At 37.1% G+C, this 27428-nt stretch overlaps 2 protein-coding genes across 3 annotated transcripts; one reads left to right on the forward strand and one right to left on the reverse strand.

Moving 5' to 3' along the window:
- The first annotated feature begins 307 nt into the window (after positions 1-307).
- LOC127658569 (uncharacterized) lies at positions 308-15544 on the forward strand. Of its 2 annotated transcripts, none has more exons than XM_052147932.1 (14): positions 308-591; positions 1757-1959; positions 3509-3607; positions 3767-3862; positions 3954-4064; positions 10759-10879; positions 11030-11840; positions 11960-12018; positions 12112-12185; positions 12874-12994; positions 13208-13976; positions 14096-14154; positions 14248-14321; positions 15149-15544. In XM_052147932.1, exons 1-14 carry the CDS (start codon positions 561-563, stop codon positions 15257-15259), a joined length of 2739 nt encoding a protein of 912 aa, XP_052003892.1. In that variant the 5' UTR covers positions 308-560; the 3' UTR covers positions 15260-15544. The 2 variants fall into 2 exon arrangements, with proteins under 2 accessions (XP_052003892.1, XP_052003901.1); XM_052147941.1 differs by having other exon boundaries at positions 13229-13976.
- A 113-nt stretch (positions 15545-15657) lies between these two features.
- On the reverse strand, positions 15658-24631 carry LOC127658582 (dehydrogenase/reductase SDR family member 4-like). Its single transcript, XM_052147954.1, has 9 exons — positions 24503-24631; positions 23978-24093; positions 22095-22272; positions 20515-20616; positions 19660-19730; positions 19515-19566; positions 18218-18352; positions 17561-17616; positions 15658-16070 (listed from the first exon to the last, which is right to left on the reverse strand). Exons 2-9 carry the CDS (start codon positions 24088-24090, stop codon positions 15956-15958), a joined length of 822 nt encoding a protein of 273 aa, XP_052003914.1. The 5' UTR covers positions 24091-24093; positions 24503-24631; the 3' UTR covers positions 15658-15955.
- Between the last annotated feature and the right edge of the window lie 2797 nt (positions 24632-27428).

Genomic DNA, 27428 nt, shown 5'->3' on the forward strand with positions numbered 1-27428 from the left:
GTGTTTACTGTTTAGGATTTGTCGGTGTATTTACAAGTTGAAGACTTTTATTTTGGAAGCCTCAACCACTTCATAAACTAAACACTGTAACACTAGGAAAAGCATTCAAAACAAGCGTATAAATTTAAACCTCCATAATTTAAAAAATAAATAAAAATAATAATAAATAAATATACTGAATATTGTCAAACCGCTTAATAACACCCAAATAAAACAATCGGGTTTCTCTCAAACAAATGTGCACTCCCTTTTTAAAAGCTCTCTTCTTTCCAAACCGGAAACAGTACTTGCGTCACTTTGGCGCGAGTAGTGGATTTTAACCGCGATATGTATTATTTCTATATTGATGGTTTATGTCAGTAGTTTGTAACGAAATATATGTCATAGCCAGACGACAGAAGAGTTTTGTAACCTGATACTTTACAATTGCGCTGTATCATATAGAAGTTTAAGCTTTTGTTTTGTTAGGAGAACATTGATCAACGTTGACGGTCAGCAGCGGTGTAAAGGAACTGGTTTACAAAATACTTGAGCTGTTAGTTTTTTGGACGGACAGGACAATGAAAACACCGACCCACTCGAAGGATGGAGGTAGGTCCAATTAATATAGCTCATAATACTAATAAAGCAATGATAAAGGGAGAGGTATCAGATGCTGCGATGATACGTTTGGTTTTCGTGGTGCATTCGCTCACTTGCATACAGATGAATATCTTGCACCTCTGAATATCTTGTATTTTTCTAATGTGTCCACAACGCAGAGCTCAAGTAATTATACGTGTAAGAACTATACATTTCTAAAACTAATCACATCTCCGTATACATGTCAGTATATAACATTTTAGCAATTTGTTTTAAATAAGTATCACTTGCAGTTTTTCCATTATCTAATTAATTGGGATGCCACATGCAGCCTATTATTTAAATTATTATTGTTTTGTTTAGAAATTATAATAGAGTTGCCAAAAGGTTGCACACATACATTAATGCTTGCAATGCATACCTTGGCCCTTAATAGCACTTAATAACAAAATTCCATCAAAATGAATGGTGTAACTTTGAACTAAATTAAACAAAACTTAAAATATTGAGTTTATTTATTTTGTTAAAGATTACTCAACTGAATTTGATGGAATTAGGTTAAGAAATTGACATGTACAAAATAATGTTTTATGTAACTTTTTATTTTTGTACAGGTGTAACATTATTTGCTTTGGCCCTAAGCAGTATATATTTTTTTTATTGTAGGCCATTATGAAAGTAAGAGATCTTGCAGTAAAAGAAAGGAGTTTCCTTTTTTTTGGACATGTTTTGCAGAACATTAAAGCATTATAGTAAGTAGACTAAAGTTTTAAGGATAGTTCACTCAAAAGTGAAAATCTCAATCTTAATCATCCAAACTAACTAGATGACTAAAATTAATTGAACTTTCTTATTATTCATACGAAAATGCATTTGATTTTCCTCCTTGCATAATGTGCTTATAAACAAGGGTCCATATGTGTGAATGCGTCTGGAAAATAGTGAAATTCTGGTACAGTTTACACCCTGGAATAGAATTTTGTTTTTCCAGGACAGATGGCCAAAAAGTGGGATTTTTCTCGAAAATCCTGGGCAGTTGGCAGCCCTAATGCTTGCATACAGACATACATATGTACATGCATATAGCAACTATGCGTAATATCAATTGAAGATTCCATATTCAGAATATCATAAGGCCAGGACTGTTCTTATTGGGTTTTTTCTCTCTCAACAGAAACACCTCTACCCCTGTCAGCTCTGCGCCTCTTAACCCCACCCCTGCGCCTGGTGTCTGCTGCCATGTGGAAGGTGATGCAACAGAGGGATGCAGTCCATTATGGGAAACTGGAGGAGATTATAACATCAATCTTTGAGACTGTACCTGGGTTGCTCAATTACAGACATCAGGCCAGGCTGAGAATGGGTTTACGGGCACTGGTAAGATTACTGAAAAGTCACTAGATACAGTATTACTACTAAACATTGTTTTAAATATACATCAAAAACAAGAAGAAAAAAAAAATTCTGTGATTCTCTAACCTTTGAAAACTTAAAGCTCCACTTTTTTTATTTTGCCTTTTAGGCTCAGTCATGTGTGCCTACACTGTATATCGTCAATTATAAAATGGATAGTTCTATTCCTGGATGCTGATTGATCATTACAGAGTTTTACATGTAATTTTGTAGCACCCAAAAATTTACATTCTGGTTATTGTTTACATGCCAGGAACTAGAGTATATATTCTAATAACAGAAAGATGGCATTTAATAAAATAAAGATTTAATTAAATTTGTGTCTTAAGATTTGAATTATGTGGTAACCATTTTATAAAAGCAAGGCACACCATGCCAACAAAATTAACATATTTGATCAAATGTGTTTACTCTTTATATTAACACACATTATATATTACAAATGACAAACAGAATGAAGATTTATATTGTTAATATATTATTTAATAAGAATAACAAGTAAGGCCCAAGTATTTAAAAATGTTTATATGTTGTGTTGTTTCTGCGACAGCCCCAGAGCTCCGACACACTAGTCCGAATTCACTCGTTTCGTTCGCTTACTGCTGAGATATAGTGCACTAAATGCCATTCACTATATAGGAAATAGTGAAAGATTGCGGACACAGCCACTCTCTTCACTATACAATTGCTTCTTGCCTGTCTGTTTGCGCTCCAGTTGTCGATCACGTGAATGGTAGTGATTTACACTTATCTTGGATGTTTACATGGATTAATGCAGTTAATCCACCTGATGTAGCTGCGATAGTTTCCTGCACCCCACGAGGGTGTGGTGTAAATGCATAAATACTGCTTATGACTTGCGGGACAAAGCACACTGATATATTGCTGCACTGATTTAAAAATGTAAACTTAAAAGCTGATGTCATAAGAGCCCGGTTACAGAATCACCCTGAAAATAACCATCTCATTACACAGAAAAGTCTGCGTTAGAATTAGAGCCAAAACTTACCTCAGCGTGCTGCCTTAAATTGGAGCTGGGATTTTAATCTTGAAATATCAGCTTGTCTTTGTGTTAAATGAAGGCATTGCGTAATGAAGCTATTCTTTTTTTCACTGTGCTGAGCGAAGAAAGTGTTTAACTTTGAAGAGTTTTATGCTGTGAATGTCCGTGACACCGGCTCAGCGCGTGCAGCTGTGGGATCTTCCGCTCTCGTAAAAGTCCCATTCAATAATCTCGCAATAAATGACACATTAATTAAAATTAAACCCAGTAATGTAACGACAGTAACGCCACACATTGTAAAGAAGTAAAAGTAAAAAATATTGATTAATATCTTACTTGAGTGAGAGTAAAAAGTACCCACTTTTAAACCTACCCAAAGTAAATCTTTTCAGTAATTTAGAGTAAATGTAGTGCGTTACTACACAACTCTGTCAGAGAGCATGTTAACGTTTCAGTGGTCTGACTTTAATAGTAAAGAAGTTTCTTCTTTTTCATCCTGCTATTTTGCAGATGATCTTGGAGGAGCTTCGCCAGTCAGATCCTCCTGACACTCAGCATGTCCTTCAGGAGCTGGGCAAGCTGCAAGCTTTCTCCGTAACCAATGGAAATGTGAGGACAGCCTAAAGACTGTGTAGCCTCTTTCTGTTATTTCAAATTTTCAAATGCTTTTTCTGCCTCATCCAGCTTCTTTAGAGCTAGATTATTGGAGTTTTCTTGCATCTGAATTCACAATAGTTGCATGCATGCTCTACCTCTTCTTATCCTCAGAATACGGATCAGAAGGTGGAGGAAGCTAAACGCAACTTTCACTCCCTCGTGCAATGTCTCCTAAAGGGACCAGCAACCAGAAAACAATTCTTCAAGGTAAAAAAATCTGTCTGTCAACCTAAGTCTCTCTCACTGTCTCATACAGGCACACTTATGTGCTCTGACATTGTTTTGACTTTGACTTTAGGAGGATTTTCATGTTCAGTATGGAGGGCACTATATGGCCAGTCTAGAGAAGCTACTTTGGGAGTTTCTAACCAGATTGGATCAGCTATTACCTGTTCCAGATCTTGCTCAGGTACAATTTATTTAGTTCAGAACAGTGCCCATATTTTCAAGGATATATTTAAGGATACTTTCCTGTCATGTATATACTTTTAGAGATGTGTTACAAAGCATGCTTTGGAGATGAGCTGACCCTTACTGTTTTTTTTAGTCTCTACCTATCAGCCCAGATTCTGAACCACTATTCACCAAACACTAGAGCTGTGCCAATCATATATTGATATATTGCAATATTTGATCTTGTGGTATTGTATCGATACTTTGGGTCTTTGTATCAACATTTTTGTTGATCTATTTGGGTATTCATATCATGTCCAACCTTCCAATAATAAAGAATCAGGTTGTCTAAATAAGTGCAAACCCTGAGACCGGTTTTTCATGGTGAAGTCAGAGCCTCTTCTATTTGCCAAAAGAAAAATGGAAACCGAACCTGCTTATCCTGCAGATTCCTTGTTTCTCTCACATAACCGTATATGGCACAGGACCCACCTCTGTGGTGGTAGCTTGTGAAATGAACAGTGGCACGCTCCTTCCCTCCGTACAGCTAGGGTCATCTCCTTGGATAAGTGTGAATAACCCTTGAGCCTCGCATACTAGGGTCACAGTTGTTTATATACTTTTGTTTTGTCTCTCTACTGTATTTGAGTTTCCCCATCTTCGTACACCATCACTGTCTTCCTCTCCGTAAGGACCCTGAGTCGTCCTAGCATCCCTCTGCTACTCGAAAATATGACAAAAGAGGGTGACATGTTTGCTGTGAGTTGTGACCCGTGTCGGTGGAGGAAGAGATCTTGGCTCCTGAGAAATGTTGTTTGCTGCGACTTCCATTATTTCAACATTGTGCGTTGACTCCTATTTCACCTAGACAGGAGATTGGAAAGGCCCGATCCAATCAATCGGCTGGTCTAGACTTACCCTGGAAATACTACGTGATCGATTAACATAATCTTTTCATTGTTTTCAAACAATTGTCAGTGAAGCCTTTTAATGGATTAGGTAGTAAGTCAGCTGACTATGTTTTCGGATGCAGCCATGGTTTACATTTACACTGAATTATTTTTCCTATTAACATATTTTATTAATTCAAATAGTTGACAAAGAAAAATAAAACAAATATACATTGAATCAACATTTAACTCCCTCTACTACCCCTCCCCAATCACCAACCCCACCCGACCCCCAACAAACATCCCCGTGGTCACAAGAATATAATAATCCTTCACATCTAAAACTATGCCTTTCTCTCCACAGCCCCTCCCCGAGAGTCCTCCAAAAACTCAAAATAAATGCTCCATTTCCCATCAAATGAATCCCAGTTCCCCAGCCTCCTATATGACACCTCCTCAAAAGCAGCTACCCTCCCCATCTCTGTGCACCACTCCCAAAATGAGGGCCCTCCAGCTGACTTCCATTCCCTTAAAACAATCTGTCTGCCTGTCATAACAGTGGTCAGAACCCAATTTATTATGTGTTTATCCCCTGTTTTGATGAAGCTCCATCACATAAAATGCTGAGTCTGGGGCAACTCGAGTGCCCAGCACGTCACACACAAAACTCTGAACCTTCAACCAAACTTCTTGGATCTTAACACCCCCCCCAAAAAACATGGGTTGTGTCTCCATCTTTTGATTGGCATCACCATCAGGTGGGTGTGTCTTTAAGACCAAGCCAGTAGAATCTATGTAAAACATTGAATTGCATAAGGTGCACCCTTGGATTTCTAGATACAGACTTGATGTTTTTTAGAATCCTTGCCCACACTCCCTCCTCCAATTCCAAGTTTAAATCTTTCTCCCATTATCTCTTTAGAGAAGTTGAATCTGTCCCCAGACTCTGAAGGGAGTGATACACTGTTGCCTCAAGACCTTTTTTTAAAATCAGTAATCACCACTCCCAGAATATCTGCTGTTTAGGGGGGTGTATGCTACTCCCATAAATAGTACAGAGCAGATGGCACAGCTGTAAATCTTTAAAGAACTGATATCTGGGGATCCTAAAATGTTGAACCAAATTTTCAAAGGATCTCAATACTCCACTCTCATATAGGCCAGCGAGCAAATTTAACCTCCCTCAAAATCCACTCTGACCAGCAGAAAGGGGACTTATTAATACATAATGTTGGGTTCAGCCAAATGCTTGAGGCAACATTTAAATAAATGTCTGAATTAAACACACTGGACACTTATGTCCATACCGAGTGCAAATGCACGATAACGAGGTGTAACTTCTCTGATTAGTTTGATAGGATTTGCAATGGCAAAATGGGGCAAGAACTTCCTGTTCAATACAAAACCAGGGAGGGGCTCTCTAAGGTGGAAGCAATCAATGAGCCAAATGTCTGAGACCAAATGCATAATAAAACAAAATCTTGGGTAGGCATAGCCCACCTTTGTCAATCGGCCTATGTAACTTATTGAAATGTAATCTGGGACATTTACCATTCCAAATGAAGGACTTTGCTATGATATCAAATTGTTTGAGATAAGATAGGGGGACATCTACAGGAGAGATTGTAGCAGGTAGTTGAATTTTGGAATACAATACATTTTAATAACATTAATTTTCCCAATCATAGATAAATGTAATGAAGCCCACCTGCCCACATCGCTCGAAAAATGTTTTATTAAGGGGTCAAAATTAGACAAATGTACTGGGAATAAAATGCTCAAATAATTAATGCCCTGTTTGGGCCACTGGAAGACACCTGGCTGAAAAGCCGTCTCTGGGCTGTATGAGACAAAGCTTCAGATTTAGACCAGTTGAGCTTGAAAAAGGAATTCATAATTCTGTGGAGGCAAGGTATCGATCTAGTGGGGTCTGAGATGAATAATAAAATATCTTGTGCTAAGAGCGAAAGCTTATACACATATCTCCCGCCACCACCACCTCTTATCAAGGTTGCTAATGGTTCCAGGGCGAGACCGAACAATAATGGGCAACTGGTTCCTTTTTCAAACCGTATTCAATGAAAGGTTCAATGCAGTTCCTGAGGATGATCCAGACCTGTTTAAAATTTGACCAGCATTTTAATCTCCAGAGCAAACGATACCATTTCAAAAACTTGCAATGGTTTGGAATCTTATTTGCAGAATGAAGGGCATTCTGAACCTCAGCTCTCAGAAGAACAGTGAACCTCAAATTCAACATTTTAAACATCAAGACTCGGTCTTAACTACAAAACAAGAAATTGCAAATATCCTAGGCAAAACCTTTGAAAAGAACTCCTCTATTGAGAACTGCCTCCCTGCCTTTGAAACAATTGACATTTACATTTAGTCATTTAGCAGACACTTTTATCCAAATGACTTAAACATAGCAAGCAATTTGTCATACAAAGTTCAACAACATCTGCCAAGCTCTCAAAGTGGCTGGAGTAGTATAGATGCTAGCGCAGGAGAAAGAGAAGTTTCAACAGTAATTGCAATTAGTGTCAATTGGTTAAGTGCTCGTGGAACAGATGTGTCTTCAGCTGGTTCTTGAATGTTGAGATGGTATCAGCAGATAGTGTGGATGTTGTAAGCTCATTCTACCCAGCGGAACAAAGAAGGTGAAAGATTGTGAAATAGACTTTGAGCCTCTTTGTGATGTGACCACCAGGCACCACTCATTCATAGATTGCAGAGAGTGAGTTGGAGCATAGACCTGGAGAAGTTAAGAGGTGTGGTTCCATTGGCTGTCCTGAAGGGCAGAGTCAAAGCTTTTGATTTGATGCGGGCAGCTATAGGTAGCCGGTGAAGTGAAATCAAAAATGGGGCAACGAGAGCTTCGAGGCTGATTGAAGACCAGACACGCTGCTGCATTCTGAACCATCTGTAGTGGCTTAATTGTGTTAGCTGGGAGGCCAGCCAACAAAGCATTACAGTGGTCCAGTCTTGAAATGAGCAGAGCTTGGACCAGAAACTGTGCAGCACATTCCGAGAGAAAAGATTTTCCTGATATTTTAGAGCACAAATCTGCAAGACCAGGCAGTTAATGCGACATCGGTGGGAAAATTAATTTGGTCATCTACCACCGCTCCCAGTTTCTGAGCTGTTTGGTAGGTGTTAGTTTAGTTGAACCAAGATGAATAGTGAGGTTGTGGTCAACAGATGGGTAGCCTTGATGGCAAGGCTGAGCTGAAGGTGGAATTTCTTCACCCAGACTGAAATGTCAGAGAGGCAGGCAGAGATACGAGCTGAGACAGTAGGGTCATCAGGCTGGAACGTCAGGTAGAGCTGTGTGTCATCTGCATAGCATTGGTAGGAAAAGCCATGTGCCTCGATCTGTCTGAGTGATGTTGTGTATATCGAGAAGAGGAGGGGTCCAAGCACTGATCCTTGAGGAACACCAGTGTTCAGCTGGTGTGACTTGGAAACCTCTCCTTTCCATGAGACCTTGAAAGATCTGCCAATGAAGTATGATTCAACCCATTTAAGCACAGTTCCTGTGATGCCCAGGTCAGATAGTTTGGACAGGATAATCTTGTGATTTCACTGAGGAAACAAGTCAAGGAGGATGAGGACGGATGATTTGGCGTTAGCTCTTGCCAGTCACAGGAGTTCAGCTACTGACAAGGGGGCAGTCTCTGTTGAGTGTACTACTTTAAAGCCAGATTGATGTCTATCGAGTAGGTTGTTATATGTGAGAAAAGCAGAAAACTGGTTGAATTAGACCCTCTCAATAGTTTTAGACAGGAAAGGTAGGAGAGAGACTGGTCTGTAGTTGTCGACTACTGTCGGGTATGTGTTGTTTTTTTTGTGCAGTTTTCATCAGCAGTCAGTGAAGTAGTAGGATATGGTGAAGGAGGATACAGAAGAGATGAGAAAGTTGAAAATAGTTTGTGTGAATCTTAAATGTTACTGATCTTATTCTGGTAATAATCCATTTTAGCACTAGAATGCTGGTGGAAAAAGAGGAGAGAAGTGATTGATACTTGCTCAGGTCCGCAGGGTCATTTGACGTGTGGCACTTTCTCTTCACTGTCCTCCGCTTGGTGCGGTGTTCACGAAGTGTCTCTGACAGCCAGGGGCTGGAAGGTGTGGCACGTGCTGGCTTGGAGGTAAGAGGCATACACTATCAAGAAGTTAATGTTGAGAAAAGAGCATTAGTAGCTTTATTTAAATAGAGTAAAGATAAATGGTTAGTGGAGGGAAGGGATGCAGAGACTGTGGAAAAGAAGCGAGTGGGAGAGAGAGCGAAGGTTGCGGTGGAAGGAGACCTTTGGTGGATTGAGAGGTAAAGAAGAAAGGAGAGTGAGTGAAAACTGAATGAAGAAATGGTCAGAGATATGTAGAGGAGTAACAAGGGGATTAGTGGTGATTAAATTACATGTAAGGATGAGATCTAGCTGTTTCCTTGCTCTGTGAGTTGTAAGGGTGTCCAATCTTGATTGGTCAAATGAGGTCAGAAGAGCTAGAAATTCAGCTGCTTGAGGTTTGTCCAGGTGGATGTAAAAGTGCCCAAGGACCACCAGTGGAGTGCCATCCTCAGGGAATGAGGTCAGCGATACATCTGACTCTTTATTTAATTTGCCTTTACTGAAGAGCTAGAAATTCAGGCACTGGAAGAAAGGAAAGATGTTAACATTTCATCCAGTAATATGGAAACCTTTCACTATGGAACAGCTATTGAGGGCCATAAGCAGACCATATACTACTGCAACTGGACCGGACAATATTCACTATCAATTAAAAAAAAATTTTTTAAAACATTTTAAACTCCATCTGGATATCAGGGATATCATATTCTTGGAAAGAAGCAGAAATTATTCATATTCCAAAGGTAGGAAAGGATCATAATGAACCTTCCAACTACCGACCTATAGCCCTGAAGAGTTATGTAAAACCATGGAGCGAATGATTAATAAACAAATTGTATGGATGTTAGAGTTTCAACATATTATAAGTAATGCTCAAGATGGATTTAGAAAAGGAAGAAGCACTGTAGATCACCTCATCAGCCTTGAACGTGATATACATTGTTTTTATCAGAAAAGAACATGCTGTTGCTCTCTTCTTTGACTTTGAGAAAGCTTACGACACAACCTGGAAGTATTGTATTTTAAAGGATCTACATAGAATTTCGAGGACATTTACCTATTTTTATTGGCAATTTTTTTAGCAAATAGACATTTTAAAGTCAGGGTAGGTAATACGCTATTGGAATTCCACAGACTAGAGTTAGGAGTACCTTAAGGAAGCATCTTATCAGTGATGGATTTAGTCATTTAGCCTTTTTAGTCATTGGATCAAATATTCTTTGCAGATAATATTAGTCGACCTCTATTCGTTACAGCTGTTGTTTGTCTCAAGCATGTGATCATTCCATTTCAATGTGATCACAAAGGGGAAAATAAGCATATTAGCTTGAAGGTAGAAAAATAAGCTTAAAATTCAACCCAGTCCGACCCCAACCAGGTTGAATACTACACTGAATCAAAGTGGCTCTTTTGGGCATGTTGAAGGTGCGGTGTGTAATTTTTCAGCCAATAGTGGCACCAAAGAGAATTGCACTAAACTGTCAAAATACGTTTTTTTTCCCCCCAAAAAACCCATCTGCCACTGGTAAACATACAGGTCGGGCTGCTCAAATGAACAGGTTGCAATCATTTAATTGGGTGCTGCAGAAATTTCACCCTGAACTTTTTCCATTATAAATATAATGTTGTGCAGTTCTACTTGATTTAATTTTGATCATTGTTTGTTTTTTTATTGTCCTGTCTGTGTCAGACTGTCTCATGGCTCAGTGCTGCCCCCACTGTTCTGGAGGAGTGTGCGCACTCTGCCTCTCAGCCCCAGCTCCTCAGAACTCTGCTGCAGCATGATAAATGCCTCGGACACCTCGGATCAGGTATGTTTGGTAGTTGAAATAATCAAATAGTTGTATTAAGAAGTAATTAAGGTATACTGACTTCTTTCTCCCTGTTTTGCCTCTTCCATCTGTATTGTCCTCAACTGTGTTCCCTTTCTTCCTCTGACTTTATTTCTCTGTATTTCTCAGCATCTCTTCTGTCCTCAACTGGTGACTCGATCCTATCCTCCCTTTCCCTCCCTCTTTCTGGCAAAGTGCTGCATACCATCCAATCAGAATCCACTCCCACATCCAACAGAGTCATAAGTTCTGCCCTTTTAACACCCAAAGCTTCTCGTAAAACAACACATGTAACCTTGTCGCAGGTTGCACCTGTGATTGGGTCAATTTCCATTAAAGATCTCCAAAAAAACGTCCCAACCATGAAGGCTGCCTCCACTGTAGTAAGAGAAGTCGAATCAGCTTCAGAGAGATCCAAAAATACATGGACCAAACAAAGGTCATGTTCTGAAAAAAGGATGTTACAGAAGGATCCAGAACAGGATCATTTTGTTGGGAATATGCTGGTCTCAGTCATTAGTCAATCATCAGAAAGTGAAGAAAATAGAAATGATAGAGAGAGTAGTAGTGAGGGTGAAAGTAAACTAGATATAAAGAACAGTAACAGAGAAAAAGAGCGATATGTTCAAAGAAAGTATTCACCCAAGAGAAACATCCAAGGCTTGGGCTCACGGGAACAGACAGATTTAAGTGCTCTTCACATTTCCTGTAGGAAGCGACAACCAAAAGTTGTCATTCCCAGGTTAAACATCAGCAGTGCCAATCTTCCTGTCCGCCTCAATTACCTGACGGGCAAGCAAGATGACACAAGATCTCTGCATCAAGCTAACGTAAAAGACATATTTGGAGTGGGAAACCGTGACTCAGTTGCACGAAAGAGGAAATTAACTGATTTAACCCCAACACCTCAAAAGCATATGGTGGACATAATCGATAAACAGTAAGACAATTACAATACATTTTATTGTAGAATATTATGCAGTTTGAAAATATCAATTCAAATACATTGGACTTCAAATTCAAGATTTTTATCATTCTTTATCATTCTTGCTCTCGAAGAACCTTGTCTACCTCTCCGTGTATCCCCCGTGTTCTGCATTGCATAATGGCAACTCCAGGTAACCAAGAATGTGTTAATTATGGCTGTTATGTTTTTCACCAATTGTCTAACTGTTCTTCAGACCTCACTTCTGGTTTTACATTTATTTTAGAAACACCGTCTCACATAACTGATGACATCATAGTCGACTCTGAGGATGAGACAACAGATAAAGTCAGGAGAAAGGTTTGTATCTGAACCTATATGACTAAAACATCCAAATAAAAGTTATGGTGGTCGTCATCTTAATCCAATGGCGAGAGTGGAGATTGAGCAAAGGCATCAGTGAAGTGATAGTTTTTATTTCGCCTCTAGAGGCCGCTCTCATACTGTATAACGACAGCGGACCCTTTCCAGCCGCTCCAACACTGCATGCAATGGGGGAAAATTATAGGTGTGGATATTTGCCAAAACCTATAGTTCCAGAAATCGGTTACCAGTGATGATTAATCGGCAGGACCGATGTATTAGTCGACCTCTATTCATTACAGCTGTTGTTTGTCTCAAGCATGTGATCATTCCATTTCAATATGATCACAAGGGGGAAAATAAGCATATTAGCTTGAAGGTTGAAAATGCACTTAAAATTCAACCCAGTCCTACCCCAACCAGGTTGAATACTACTCTGAATCAAAGTGGTTCTTTTGGGCATGTTAAATGTGTGGTATGTAATTTTTCCGCCAATAGCGACACCAAACAGAATTACACCAAACAGTCAAAATAAGTCCCCCAAATGAACAGGTTGCAATCATTTAATTGGGTGCTGCAGTAATTTCAACCTGAACTTTTTCCATTATAAATATATTTCTGTTGTGCAGTTCTACTTGATTTAATTTTGATCATTGTTTGTTTTTTATTGTCCTGTCTGTGTCAGACTGTCTCATGGCTCAGTGCTGCCCCCACTGTTCTGGAGGAGTGTGCGCACTCTGCTTCTCAGCCCCACCTCCTCAGAACTCTGCTGCAGCATGATAAATGCCTCGGACACCTCGGATCAGGTATGTTTGGTAGTTGAAATAATCAAATAGTTGTAATAAGAATTAAGGTATACTGACTTCTCTCGCTCCCTTTTTTGTCTCTTCCATCTGTATTGTCCACAACTGTGTTCCCTTTCTTCCTCTGACTTCATTTCTCTGTATTTCTCACATCTCTTCTGTCCTCAACTGGTGACTCGGTCCTATCCTCCCTTTCCCTCCCTCTTTCTGGCAAAGTGCTGCATACCATCCAATCAGAATCCACTCACACATCCAACAGAGTCATAAGTTCTGCCCTATTAACACCCAGAGATTCTCGTAAAACAACACATGTAGCCTTGTCGCAGGTTGCACCTGTGATTGGGTCAATTTCCATTAAAGATCTCCAAAAAAACATCCCAACCATGAAAGCTGCATCCACTGTAGTAAGAGAAGTCGAATCAGCTTCAGAGAGATCCACAAATACCAGGACCAAACAAAGGTCATGTTCTGAAAAAGAGATTTTAGAGAAGGATCCAGAACAGGATCATTTTGTTGGGAATATGCTGGTCTCAGTCATTAGTCAATCATCAGAAAGTGAAAAAGAAGAGGAGAGGGACAACATAGAAAATAGAAATGATAGAGAGAGTAGTAGTGAGGGTGAAGGCAAACTAGATGGAAGGAACAGGAATGGAGAAAAAGAGCGATATGTTCAAAGAGAGTATTCACCCAAGAGAAACATCCAAGGCTTGGGCTCACAGGAACAGACAGATTTAAGTGCTCTTCACATTTCCTGTACGAAGCGACAACCAAAAGTTGTCATTCCCAGGTTGAACATCAGCAGTGCCAATCTTCCTGTCCGCCTCAATTACCTGACGGGCAAGCAAGATGACACAAGATCTCTGCATCAAGCTAACGTAAAAGACATATTCGGAGTGGGAAACCATGACTCAGTTGCACGAAAGAGGAAATTAACTGATTTAACCCCAACACCTCGAAAGCATATGGTGGACATAATCGATAAACAGTAAGACAATTACCATACATTTTATTGTAGAATATTATGCAGTTTGAAAATATCAATTCAAATACATTGGACTTCAAATTCAAGATCTTTATCATTCTTTATCATTCTTGCTCTCGAAGAACCTTGTCTACCTCTCCGTGTATCCCCCGTGTTCTGCATTGCATAATGGCAACTCCAGGTAACAAAGAATGTGTTAATTATGGCTGTTATGTTTTTCACCAATTGTCTAACTGTTCTTCAGACCTCACTTCTGGTTTTACATTTATTTTAGAAACACCGTCTCCCATAACTGATGACATCATAGTCGACTCTGAGGATGAGTCAACAGATAAAGTCAGGAGAAAGGTTTGTATCTGAACCTATATGACTAAAACATCCAAATAAATGTTATGGTGGTCGTCATCTTAATCCAATGGTTAGAGTGGAGATCGAATAAAGGCATCAGTGAAGTGATAGTTTATATTTCACCTTTTGGGGCCGCACTCATACTGTATAAGGACTGCGGACCCTTCCCACCTGCTCCATCTAACTCAAAAGCCTAATTTGAGTTTTCTGAAGAGTGTTGTAGTTACAGCAATAACCTGTGGCCATGTACACTTTGCAATAAAATACTGTTGTCACTCCTCTTCTGAGGGTTTAATCCTGTTATGTACACAGAGTTTGGTTATTTACAGGAGCTATAACTTCACCTTACAACCGAATGCACTCCTAAAAAACTAAATTAATTATTAAATCTGTTGTGGATGTCTGAGATGTGTGTCTCTCTTCTCCAGAATCAGTGCTAGCAAATCAGAGACTGAGGTATGTTTTGACTTATTTGTCACTCTACCTTCTTTGCTCCAATCAGCCCTGCGGTCTAGGGGTAACTCATACATCCACAGAGATGAACAGCTTTCCAAGCATAAACAAAACACTGTGTCTCTGTTGATGATGGTTTCCTTAACATTGTTGGACAAAAATATGTCTCAAATATTTCAGTAAAAATATAAAAAAAAACAACACCAAACAAGTTTGTTGATGTTACCACTTTATCAGTTTTCCCTACTTTGCACTGTGTACGTGGCTTGGGTACATGCTGTTTATGGATAAATTAAGTTTACTCTGTTAGAATAGCACAGTTCATCTCATTTTCATACTGTTCTGAACACTGCGATTTTGTTTTCCTCTGTCAGGTTTTCACTCAGCACTATTGCAAAACAAAAAATGGTACTTACGTGCCCACTCTGCATGAGTACTGGAATTCTATGCTTTATTGCCGAGATGTGGCATCACTTGGAAAATGATGATGGAGCTACATTGGAATTTCACTCTTGCTTGTAACTTTGGGGCTACAGTTTTTGCTATTATGGATGATATATGTAATTTAATATTTCTTCTTTTAATAGACTTTGTAATGGAGGAAAACTTACTATACATTTATAAATGTGCACACTCTTTAATAGTCACTTATTTTAAATGAACCTGTATCATGTAGAATGTTATATGTTGTCATTCAATTTAAAAAACGAACACATTTTTTTAAATTATTAGTTTTCAGCTATATCTGTTTTGTCCTCTGAGGGAAATAAATAATTTGTGGTCGTGAAAAACCTAATAAGTCAGAGTTATGTGTAGTGTAAATGTATATATATTTCAGTTTTCATATTTCTCCAGTAAGAAAGGCATTTGAGTGCAATCTGTATTGAATTATTTTTAAACATTTATTAAATGCATTAATCACATGTGAATGAAAAAGAAATTAATTGATCAAAAGGTGTGGGAACCCTGCATTATGCAAGAAAATCCACCAAGACTAAATGAACATGGATGTTCAAAACGTGCAAAAATCATTTTATTACAAACATTTTCAATTTGTGATGCATCTTCATACCAGATTAACTGTTAAAACATTTGCTAATCATATAAGATGTTTTCCCTCTAATATGCAACTTCATAATTACTTTGTGTGAGGCCACCATACTGTGGTGCTTCGAATACATTTACAGTCTGCAGTTCCAGCCTCCGGTTATGGTGATGGTCTCTCCTGTGATATATGAGGCTTCCTCTGAACACAGGAATGCAATTACACCACCAATATCCTCTGGTTTCCCAAGTCTTAAGAGATCAAGCCATATTATATAAGAATTAGGTAAACTATGCCACAAAGAGACTTGAAAACATATAAGAAGCGTATTATTTAATTTAAATAAAATGTTGCCTGAATATTCCGGGTAAAATACAAATTAAGCTCAATCGACAGCATCTGTGGCATAATGTTGATTACCACACAAAAACACTTTTTTTTTTTTTTTACTCATCCCTCATTTAAAAGGAAAACATCTGGGTTATAGATACTTACAATGTAAGGGAATGTGGCCATGTTTTGGAGGGTTTAAAATGTGGAAATGTGAAGCTTATAATTTTTATAACAACGTTAATTCTTCTGTTAAAACTTATTTGAGCTGTTTTGAAAGTAGTTTTTACGGAAGAGGATTAGGGCCAAGCAATAAAAAAATAAAATAAAGCCATCTCGAGATTAAAGTCATTATAATGCGAGATTAAACTCGTTAAATTTCGAGAAAAAAAGTCGAAATACAATCTTGAGAATAAACTCATTAAATATCGAGAATAAAGTCGTTGTGTTTCGAGATAAAGTAAATTTAATCTAGCATTATAATGATTTTAATCTCGATATTTAATGAAATTATTCTCAAGATTGTATATAGACTTGTGTTTCTAGAAATTAATAAATTTAATCTCGCATTATAATGATTTTATTCTCGATATTTAATGAGATTATTCTCAAGATTGTATTTGGACTTTTTTTCTCGAAATTTAACGAGTTTAATCTCGCATTATAGTGACTTTATTCTCGATATTTAATGAGATTATTCTCAAGATTGTATTTCGACTTTTTTTCTCGAAATTTAACGAGTTTAATCTTGCATTATAATGACTTTATTCTCACGATTGTATTTGGACTTTTCTCAAAATTTAACGAGTTTAATCTCGCATTATAATGACTTTAATCTCGATATTTAATGAGATTATTCTCACGATTGTATTTCGACTTTTTTTCTTGAAATTTAACGAGTTTAATCTCGCATTATAATGACTTTAATCTCGATATTTAATGAGTTTATTCTCAAGATTGCATTTAGACTTTTCTCGAAATTTAACGAGTTTAATCTCGCATTATAATGACTTTAATCTCGAGATGGTTTTATTTTTTTATTATTGCTTGGCCCTAATCCTCTTCCGTAAGTTTTAGGGTTTGTTGACATTACATTGTTATATCAGTGAAGTTTTAAAATTGGCTAGATTATTACACAGAAAATGTTAGTAACATGATTTAAGTGTGATAAAATCACTTAACAGGCATATTGCTTGTTTGTGGATTTTGAAACGGTGAGTATTTTAACGTTAACGATTTGGCCCATTCACTTCCATTGTAAGTGCATCACTGTAACCCAGATTTTATTTTTTTTAGTAGGGACAAGTCAAAATATTTTTTTATGGTAATCAACATTATGCCACAAATGCTATTGATTGATCTTAACTTGAACTGAACCTGGAATATTCCTTTAAGGAAAGTTAGGACAGACCTTTTAATGCTCGTCTGCTTCATGATATCTTCTACCAAACTCTCATTCACCCACAGCTACAGAAGAACAGAGTCAAGCAAAGCTCATTCTTCAAACATGCATTAATAGTTACACTGGTAAACACTTTAAATGCTTGATATAATTGATGTGTCACCTACTCTTAAAATGGCTCACACTAAATTGTTACTAGACAGGGATTAGTTTACCAGGAACTAGCATTGAAACAGCTAATAAAAGCAGACAGATGTTTTTAAACTGATAATGAAAACATCTTGAATTGTCATGGTGATTAGGTGTTGATGAATAGCGAAGCATATATGCCCCTGTTGACAGAAAAATAATCGCCACAAATATCTAGCCCATTTGGCCGCCCAAACAAACAGATTGCAATTCTATTTGGTGCTACTAGTAGCATAGATATTACACACTCCACTTTTAAATTATAAATTTTTAGGTCAAAGTACATTAAAGGCACAGAATACATGGAGATTACATACCTAGAATAAGTGTTAACACTTAGGGTTACATGCTAGTGCCAAGAACAAGGAGAAATGCCTTGGTAAATTGACATTACAGCACATAATATAATGTAGTTTGGGGTTTAGAAGAGGGCTGAAAATGGAGATAAAATAATATCAAAAAGTAAGAAATCCTTACAGCAGAGCTGAAACGGGTTTTGATGATGCCTGGGGCAACACAGTTGACCCGGATGTTATTCTGGCCAAGATCAGGAGCAAGTGCTCTGGTTAAACCAAGCAGAGCGGTCTTACTCACACTGTAAGGGCCTAGATTCTAAGAGACAAAAGGATGACATCAAGATGAACTCTCAAACAGCTAAACAAATGATTGCAGATTAAAGTTTACAAACCCACTTGACTGTTGGTGGTTTTGGATTTAGCATGACCAAAGTCTATTGTATGGTTTAACTTTATATACATTAAAGCAGTGATTTGCAAAGATTTTAATGCCAAGAACCCCTAAATATGACTTGCAAGGGACTAACATATTATCTGCAGGGATACACCGATGTATTGGGCAATTATTGATCAAATTAAAACTATCGGCTATAACCATCGATATAATCCACCAATATCAACTATGGGTTTTCCTTCTCAGCATTTTCATGCTTTTAATCACATAAGCATGAAAACGCTGATATGAAAAAACAGATGGCTTATTATTAATTGCATACATTATTATGTTTCTGTGTGTAATATGAAATAATACCAAGCAACTCCAAAAAAGTAAAGCTTGTCGAAAATAATTCATAATCTGAACTGTAATTTTCTATAGTAATATGTAAAACAGGGGTTGTATTGTTTTAGAACAGAAAAACTAGCAGTGCAAAAATGTGTAAAAGTGCAAACTAACTTTTTTCCATCACTTAAATCGTCATCTAATAAATTTGTTTCTTTTTAGCTTGTATTTTTGTGAATAGTGTTCTTAATATTTTGGCCTATGTTCAACAGATCCAATCCATTTTCAATGGAAATTATTCAATGTTAGATCAATAAAATAGATTTTGTCCCTCTTTGTACATTTTAAAAGCATAAATCCTGAGCAAAACAGGGACTTGGTGACAAAATAAAATGAGTAGGTGGCAAAATATCAGTATCAGTTTAAAATTATCAGCCTACAGTTTTTAGTAAAAAAAATAAGTAAATAATATATACAGTATATCGGTGCAACCCTCATTATCTGGAAAATATTTAGCCTACTTTGAAGTAAATTGACAGTGTATTTTTTCTACCCAATAATTGAGTAATGTTAAATGTAGAAGATGTCTCGATTAAACTGAAATGGCAAATTTAGAAAATGTAGTTTCTTACTTTTTACATTTATTAACTTTTTTTAATTTCTCTGAAAGTTTCCACGGACCCTCTAGCACCCCTGGACAACAGTTTGAAAACCCCTGGATTAAAGGAAGTAAATTGTAACTTAAAGTTCTTCATACTTGAAATGGCTGGTATCCTGCTACTGAAGACACAAACACAACTGACCCACCCCTGCAATTAAAAGGGTCCTATGTTAGTCTCCAATTAAAAATCATCTTGAGAAACTTCTTAGTTTCTGTTTTCTCTCATGTGCTTGTCTCTCACCCTCTTTTCACCATGTGAGGTGTGACTAATTTGGTCAGAAGGAATGCAGCTTTCACATTCACTCCAAGTATCTGAGGAAAAAAAGCAAATTATATTATGATCTGCATATTGATGTTAGGAAAATAATTTCTGATGTAGCAATTATCCTTATTTGCAATGAAAAACCATCATCAGCACACAAACACTTATGACAGTTCTTAAAAGGGTCATAAAACAATACAAGTTTTTTGAGATCTTGCATGTACATGTTGCACTTGAGGGAATACAATAATAGCATAATTATTTTAAGGGATTTTTAGGGCTATTTCTATCTACTGGATGTGAAATCTACATCGAGTCTGATTATATTCATGACACTATACGTGATCTTTTCCAATGTCGGGCCCTTCAAACAAGTTGATACCATTCTGAAATATGCGCATGCTCACTTGCATGTGTACAGTGTTGTGTGGCTTTCCCTGCAGTACTGAGAGGCTTTTAATGACTGACACCTTTTTAAATGTTTTATACAACAAGCATTTTTCAGGAGCGTTTCTAGACTTATGAAGAAGTGTACTAGAGCTTGATGGAAAAAAGACATGGTCCAAGTCTGACACTGGTAAACTTGTCATTACAAACACCATCCATTATTACCATAAATGTGTTAATAGATCAGACCACTCATATTTGGTGCATCAACAGTCTCAAAAGATATTCAAAATAAAAACAAAAATCACTGACATCTATAATTAATGCAGAGCACAAGCATTTTCTGCATAGTGAAAACTGACCCGTGCTGAAATGGGTTTCATGACACTTTAAAATCTCTGTATAGAACAAACGTTTGTTTATCAAGGCTAAGAACGTTGTCATTACTTTATCCCAGACTTCCTCTGTGGAGTCTAAAATGTTCCCAATAAATGGGTTCACTGCTGCGTTAGACACCAGTATGTCCACACCACCAAACTGCTCTACTGTCTGTAATGAAAATGACATACATTAAATCAACAACAGCATTTAGAGACATTATGTACTGTATATCAATCATTAGTGAGCAAAATATCTAGGGTTATGAATTTGCAATGATTCATAAACTAAAAAGAATAGATAACCCAAAAATGAATGTTCTCCCATCTTTTACTCACTCTAAAGGCCCAGATACACTTCATACAAAATCAAAGAATGAATGGATATGACATCAATTAGAACAAAATCTGACCAAAAAGGAGGTGTTTTTGCATTCGTTTCGGTGGTTCGAAACAGCTCACCCAGACAAAATTTTAAGAAAACTTGCTGCCATTGGTCCACGTCATCGGTAGGTGTGACCTGAGGCTCCAACTACTTCTTTGTTTACGTTTTTCAGTCAGTATTCAACATGAACACACCTGTGTGCAAGACCATGTCATGCTATTTTTATTTTATTAGTCTACAAAAGGAATCAAATCTACTCAAATGCCCATTCACTAATGTGCCATCTGCAGTGAAAGCCATAACACATCTGCCCACAGTACTGCCTATATACTACTTTATATTATCACTGAGTGGTTAAAACAGCTTCTTTTACAGATCTACTGTGAATTCTACTCATAGAATGAGGCATAAAATCATTGATAACACATTTTTAAGATTTTACATGTAGTGTCAACATATTTAAATGCTCTTCTAAACACCTCCCACAGTGGAGTGGTGAGTGTCTGAAATTTCGAGAACAGTATACACTTGCTTAACTGTTTAGAACTTCTTTTTACCTCTGAACAAAGAACGCAGAATAACTACTCCGGAAGTATATCAGGGCCTTATTGCCATCCCAGATTTCTTCTGCTGAACACAAAGATTTTTAGAAGAACGTTTCAGCTCTGTAGGTCCATACAATGCAAGTGAATGTGTACAAACATTTTGAAGCACCAAAATGCACAAAGGCAGCATAAAAGTAATTCATATGTCTCCAGTGGTTGAGAAACAGATAAATATTTTTTACCACCAAACTCCACATTCACATTCTTCGTTTGTTTTTGGCGGTTCCCATTCTTTGTGCATATCGCCACCTACCAGGCAGAAAGGAGAATTCATGGTAAAAACAGACTTAAATATTGATCTATTTCTCACCCACACCTATCGTATCACTTCTGAAGACATGGATTTAACCCACTGGAGTCGGTTTTGTGCATTTTGGAACTTTAAAGTTTTGGTCACTAATCACTTGCATTGTATGGACTTACAGAGCAGAAATATTCCTCTAAAAATCTTTGTGTTCTGCAGAAGAAAGAAAGTCAAACACATCTGGGATGGCATGAGGGTGAGTAAATGATAAGAGAATTTCAATTTTTTGGGTGAACTATACCTAAAAAAATCATCATAACGTTTGCACATTTTCCCCCTCTGTTTCCTCGCAAACTCTTACATGTTTCCCAAATTAATTTCATGCAAAGCAAAAAACAACAACAAATACATATCACCATGGTAATGAGCTTCTCTCTGTCCTCTGCATTTCCCACATTGCAAGTGGTCCCGATTACTTGTATATTTTTGCTGCGCAAGAGTGAGAGAGCCTTGTCAACGTTAGTCTGCCGTCGACTGCTTACAACAACATGCGCTCCCCTCTGGCCCAACGCCTCAGCAGCTGCAAGTCCAATCCTGAAAAGATCAGTGTACAGGGGTTGGTCTGTATGGTACACCACCATTTAGAATCCATTTTAACATTCATTTACATTATGTTTCCATTTGTGTTGTAATGGCTTTATTAAGAGAGTCAATCGTATGGTTGCAGAGGTATACCGGTTTCACGGTATACCACGGTTTCAAAATGGATGGTTATCATACCATGTGCATTTGCTTATCTAAGGTATTGAGAAAAAAATGCAACTGGATGGAGAATATCACATGCGCATCTCCTTTCCTTCTCGACTGTCTGTCAGACTCATCAACTTGCGTCACACACACAAACATGCAGCAGAGAAAATGTCAGAGAGAAGCGAGACGAGGGGTTCTGACATGAGTGTGTGTGTGTGTGTTAAAGCAGTGTTTCTAAACTGGTCTATTTGGACTGGGTTGCGGACAGCAGGGAAAGAACAATACCATGGTTCTCCCAGTGAAGATATTTCGGTAGCCGCCCAAGTGATCGACTATTTAGGACTGCCGAGGCAGATTTAATGATAATCTCGCAATCAGCTAAAGACTTCTCATCTGCACTTACGCACGAGTGTAATGATCTCGCGATCATGATCTGCTCTTCTCTCTGGCACGCGCTTGCAACAACAGGGCTTCACTCGATATTGCGGAGCGCAGACATTAAAACTGATGTGACCAATTTAAATTCTAGTGAGACTTTTCTAGTTTAAAATTCGAACCTCTCAAACAGTAGCAGCCCTGAAATGCCAAACAGCACTGAGGAAAAGAGCAACTGTGCTCTGTGCCAAAATAAATTAAAAAAATCAATTACACACCATCACCTTTACAAATTTGTTTCAGGATTTTACATGAGTAAAAGTAACTTTTATTCTAAGTTATATTTTGACAAAATATTATAGTTTCACATGGAATAATCTAAAGGAAGAATCTATTAGACATAATTTTATATCAACAGTGGCAGTTGTAGTTAACGTTTCAAGATGTGTTTCAGCTAGTATTTATTTTTCATAAATACATTAATTTATTATTATTACTATAATTTAAGACTAGCTTCACTGACCTAACCATGGTAATGAGGAGCCTTTCCTTCTGTGTAAAATGTGTATAAATATGTAATATTAGGTAACAAACGGGATAATAATGGGCCCATATAAGTAAATATGCTCTTCAATTTTAAAAAGGGGAGAGAAAACTTCCTGTAGATTTTGACATCAGCAACAAAAATAATGTCACTTGATGCATGTCCTTGTACTAGAAAACCATGAATACAAATATGCAACATAAAAGGAAATGCGACCCAGGACACATTAAATACAGGTTATGTTTAATCTATGGCAGATCACCACTTGATGTCCAATGTAAAATCTGTCCTGAAGCAAAACCAGTTGAGAAGCACTGAGTTAAAGGTACAGACAGGAGCTGTATATGTTAACTGTTAATAATCATAGGACATTACTTCAATAACATTACTTCATATAACATGTTATAGTTACATGCTATTTTTATCATGTTTATAATTCGGTTTATTATTATAATAGGCAATAGGCCTCATTCATGCAACACAAACAGAAATAATTTCTGTGCAAATCTGGTGCACAAATTTGTTTCTTTTATTTTATTTGTGTGTATTGAGTTGTGACAGCTGCCAACTCTTTATTTAAAAGATCTGTAGCAGAACAATGGGCTAATAAGGGAAAATCAGGTCTTATACCCTTCTGTGGATGCAGTTACTATAGCAACTTTTCCTGATAGACTGTGATGGGACATCATTCTTCTACTAGCAAGAGGATTTGAACACAGGCACCAGGTTACAGCCTTTAACATTGCCTTGAGACAGACAGACAGACAGATAGTTAGATAGAACCAAATTAAAGGAATATCAATTTACACCATTCTATCTTTTACCCCACAATACAATGATCTGTAATTGTTCGAGTCTGCAAAACAGTGGGTCAAAGGTCATCTAGTGTCAAATTTAGAATAACTGTTCATAGGTCAGATTTCCCTTTAGCGTTATTAATAATATTCTATTCCCCGACAAAATATGTTTTAAAATGTATTTCAGTAACAAATTATCGTGCTTAATGCGAGCGTTAAGTTACACAAAGATTTCAGAACAAAACACACACTACGACAAAAGTTTATATTAAATATATATGTTTACCGTTAAATCTTAATAAAAATAGCGATGATTAAAAACGATAATATATGACTCTAACAAGAGAAATGGCCTTACCTATGAAGCGAAAGTCTGCTGTTCTGAACACGCTTTTTTTAAGTAATGATCAACGCCTCTCTTCTTCTTCTACATTGGGTTTAATGGCGAGTTGGTGTGCCACCTACTGTTCATTATGCTTCCATCATGGTGACTGACGCTCTATCACATGTTGTGTGTTATGTAATGTATGCTTTTCTTGAGACGTGTGATCTGAGCTGCTGAGTGTTCAGCTCCCATGCCCCCACCACCTCATCCGAGGTGTGCAATTAATTGTTATTTGTCCTCCACTATATAATATTTCACTTTATTATGTCCTTCGATCAAGTCCAGTTTTTTTTCCAGATATACCCTACAATTTCCTCTATCTAGTCCTTTTCCCAACAACCACCATAACGAATCCATAACTCCCTTCTTTCCTTTCAAATTTTCTCGCATTATGTTCCTTTCTACCGAATACTGTTCACATTTTAACATGACATGTTCCACAGTCTCTAATTTGCCACATTCACACCTGCCTGCATCATGTTTTCCAATTATTGTTCCTATTTACCAAGATGGTAATATCACCTCCTCTCTTCTATTCCGTCCTACGTATATTATATTTATGTTTGCATACTGTTGGCTGAATATTATATTAATGTCTTCCTAATATACCACCATCCCATTTCCTCTGCCACTCATTTAATACTGCATTTGTAATGATTGATGAATCATTTCTCTCTACCTAATGCCACCTCTATATCTATTATATTACTCCTTAGTGCCTTTTTTGCTAGCATATCCGCAACCTCGTTACCCTCTGTTCCATTATGTGCTGGTACCCAACAGAATCTTATATCAATTCTCTTATTATCTAGTGACAGTGATGCCATATAATATCCAAATAATATGTCCTCTTTAACTGACTTGTTGTGACTGCACAGACTAATAAGAGCTGATAGGGAATCTGAGCATATGATAACCATATGATATCATATTGAAGTTTCACCCACTGGAGACTTACAAGTAACAACTAAACTAAATATACTGATAAATTATTTGACAATCTTTTGTGGGCATGGATTGTAAATTCTGGGATGTATATTCCAATTCCAGTTACTGCATTGTCTGGTGCCTTAGATCCATCTGTATATAAACGCCTCTCTCAACATCATTATTCCACTATAAATAGAATTAAGTGAGTGGAATGGACATACAGCATTTGTTTGGAATGGCCCGGAAGTTGTATTTTATTGGTCGGGTAAGCTGGGTCACATATAAAAAAAATAATCTTTACTTTTTATTTTCATTCAATTGTATTACAATTTCACCATGTCATTATTCAGGTGTAAATTATTGTACAGATCCCGCAATAAAGTAGTACATCGTCTGTGTCGTGTGGTAGCTTATCTGTTTCTATTTTGATGACTGGATAGTGATTGTAAAGAGATTGATGGGGTGGATTTCCATTTGTATATCAAGGGCCAACACTTGGAAATAATACATTTAAATGTCTTCAATAATAACAACAACATTTTCTGAGATTTGAATGCAGATCTTTGAAGGATTCGGGTATCTGAGCCCCTTGCCTCCCTTTTGTCTCAAGAAAATTGTAATTATCTAACAACATTTGCTGCCCAATGCCTGTCGAAAATGGTTGCCTGTGCAATACTCTTAATTATCCTAAAGTGTTGAAATCCATGTGATATATTAATAAAATTTTTATGTCCATTTATTAGATTTCTGTAATGTTTGTTCAAACATAAAAAAATCTAGCTCCTAAATCACACATTATAGCCTACAGTCAAGACCATTATAATTACTGTACTTTTAACTTTACTGTATTGTTACTGTAGCCCAGGGGTGTAGATTCCAGGGGGATGGGATGGAGGTACTGTTCAAGCCAATCTACACCCTTGCTGTAGCCCAATATACATGGTTGGGAGGGTTACTTTTGAAAAATATACCACTACAGATTACAGAATACATGCTGTAAAATGTAATTTGTAACATATTCTGTTAGATTACTCAAGGTCAGTAACGTACTCTAAATACTTTGGATTACTTCTTCAGCACTGGTACATTTTTTCACTTGTTTTGACTATAAAAATTCTGCCAGCACAGCAAGACAAAATACACGTTTCAAATACATTCTCTGAAAAGCCTAAATATATCATGCAGTGTTGCTTCTAAAACAAGATCAATCAAGTTAATCTTGTTTTAAGGATTTATAAATATTTTTACAGGAAAACAATACAAAAATAATGATCAAGAATAAGATTTTTGCCCTAATATCAAACGTCTTACTAGAAAATGAAATTATGATCCAACGTGAATTTTCTTGATATATAAATATGATCATCCCTGTTAACATGTGCATGTAAAACGGCTAGAAATAGCATTATAGTTTAGCGTAAAGCTGACAATTTACACAAGGTTTATCTCCATTTCTTCTGCTCCAAACTTCAAACTTACTTCTCTGTCTGCTCGGATGAATCATAAGAAAGTGTTTCGCCGCTGTTCAGCTCCACTTTGGATTGCATCATTTCTATGTGTAAATGTTTTCCATATGAAAGGACTAAATATTAAATGAAACAAATTACAATAAAATGCAAAGTAATCTCTTCGGTAATCAAAATACTTTTTGAATGTAACCGTATTCTAATGACCAATTATTTAAATTGTAACTGTAGTGGAATACAGTTACTTATATTTTGTATTTTAAATATGTAATCCATTACTTGTACTTTATTACTCCCCAACCCTGCCAATATAATGGTTGTGCACTGTAGGCAAAGTGAGTAAAACTTGTATGATTTCGATAATTTTTTTAAATGATATACATACAGAAGGTTTTTAATATAAATTAGGCATATTTGATGCTTTGTGATGATAAAGAGGCAGTTAGATATACAAATCAGGGACTAAAAGCTAAATGTTTTCATTTAGGTTCATACCAAGCAGA

Source organism: Xyrauchen texanus, chromosome 2, assembly GCF_025860055.1.
Source record: "Xyrauchen texanus isolate HMW12.3.18 chromosome 2, RBS_HiC_50CHRs, whole genome shotgun sequence".
Taxonomy (NCBI): Eukaryota; Metazoa; Chordata; class Actinopteri; order Cypriniformes; family Catostomidae; genus Xyrauchen; species Xyrauchen texanus.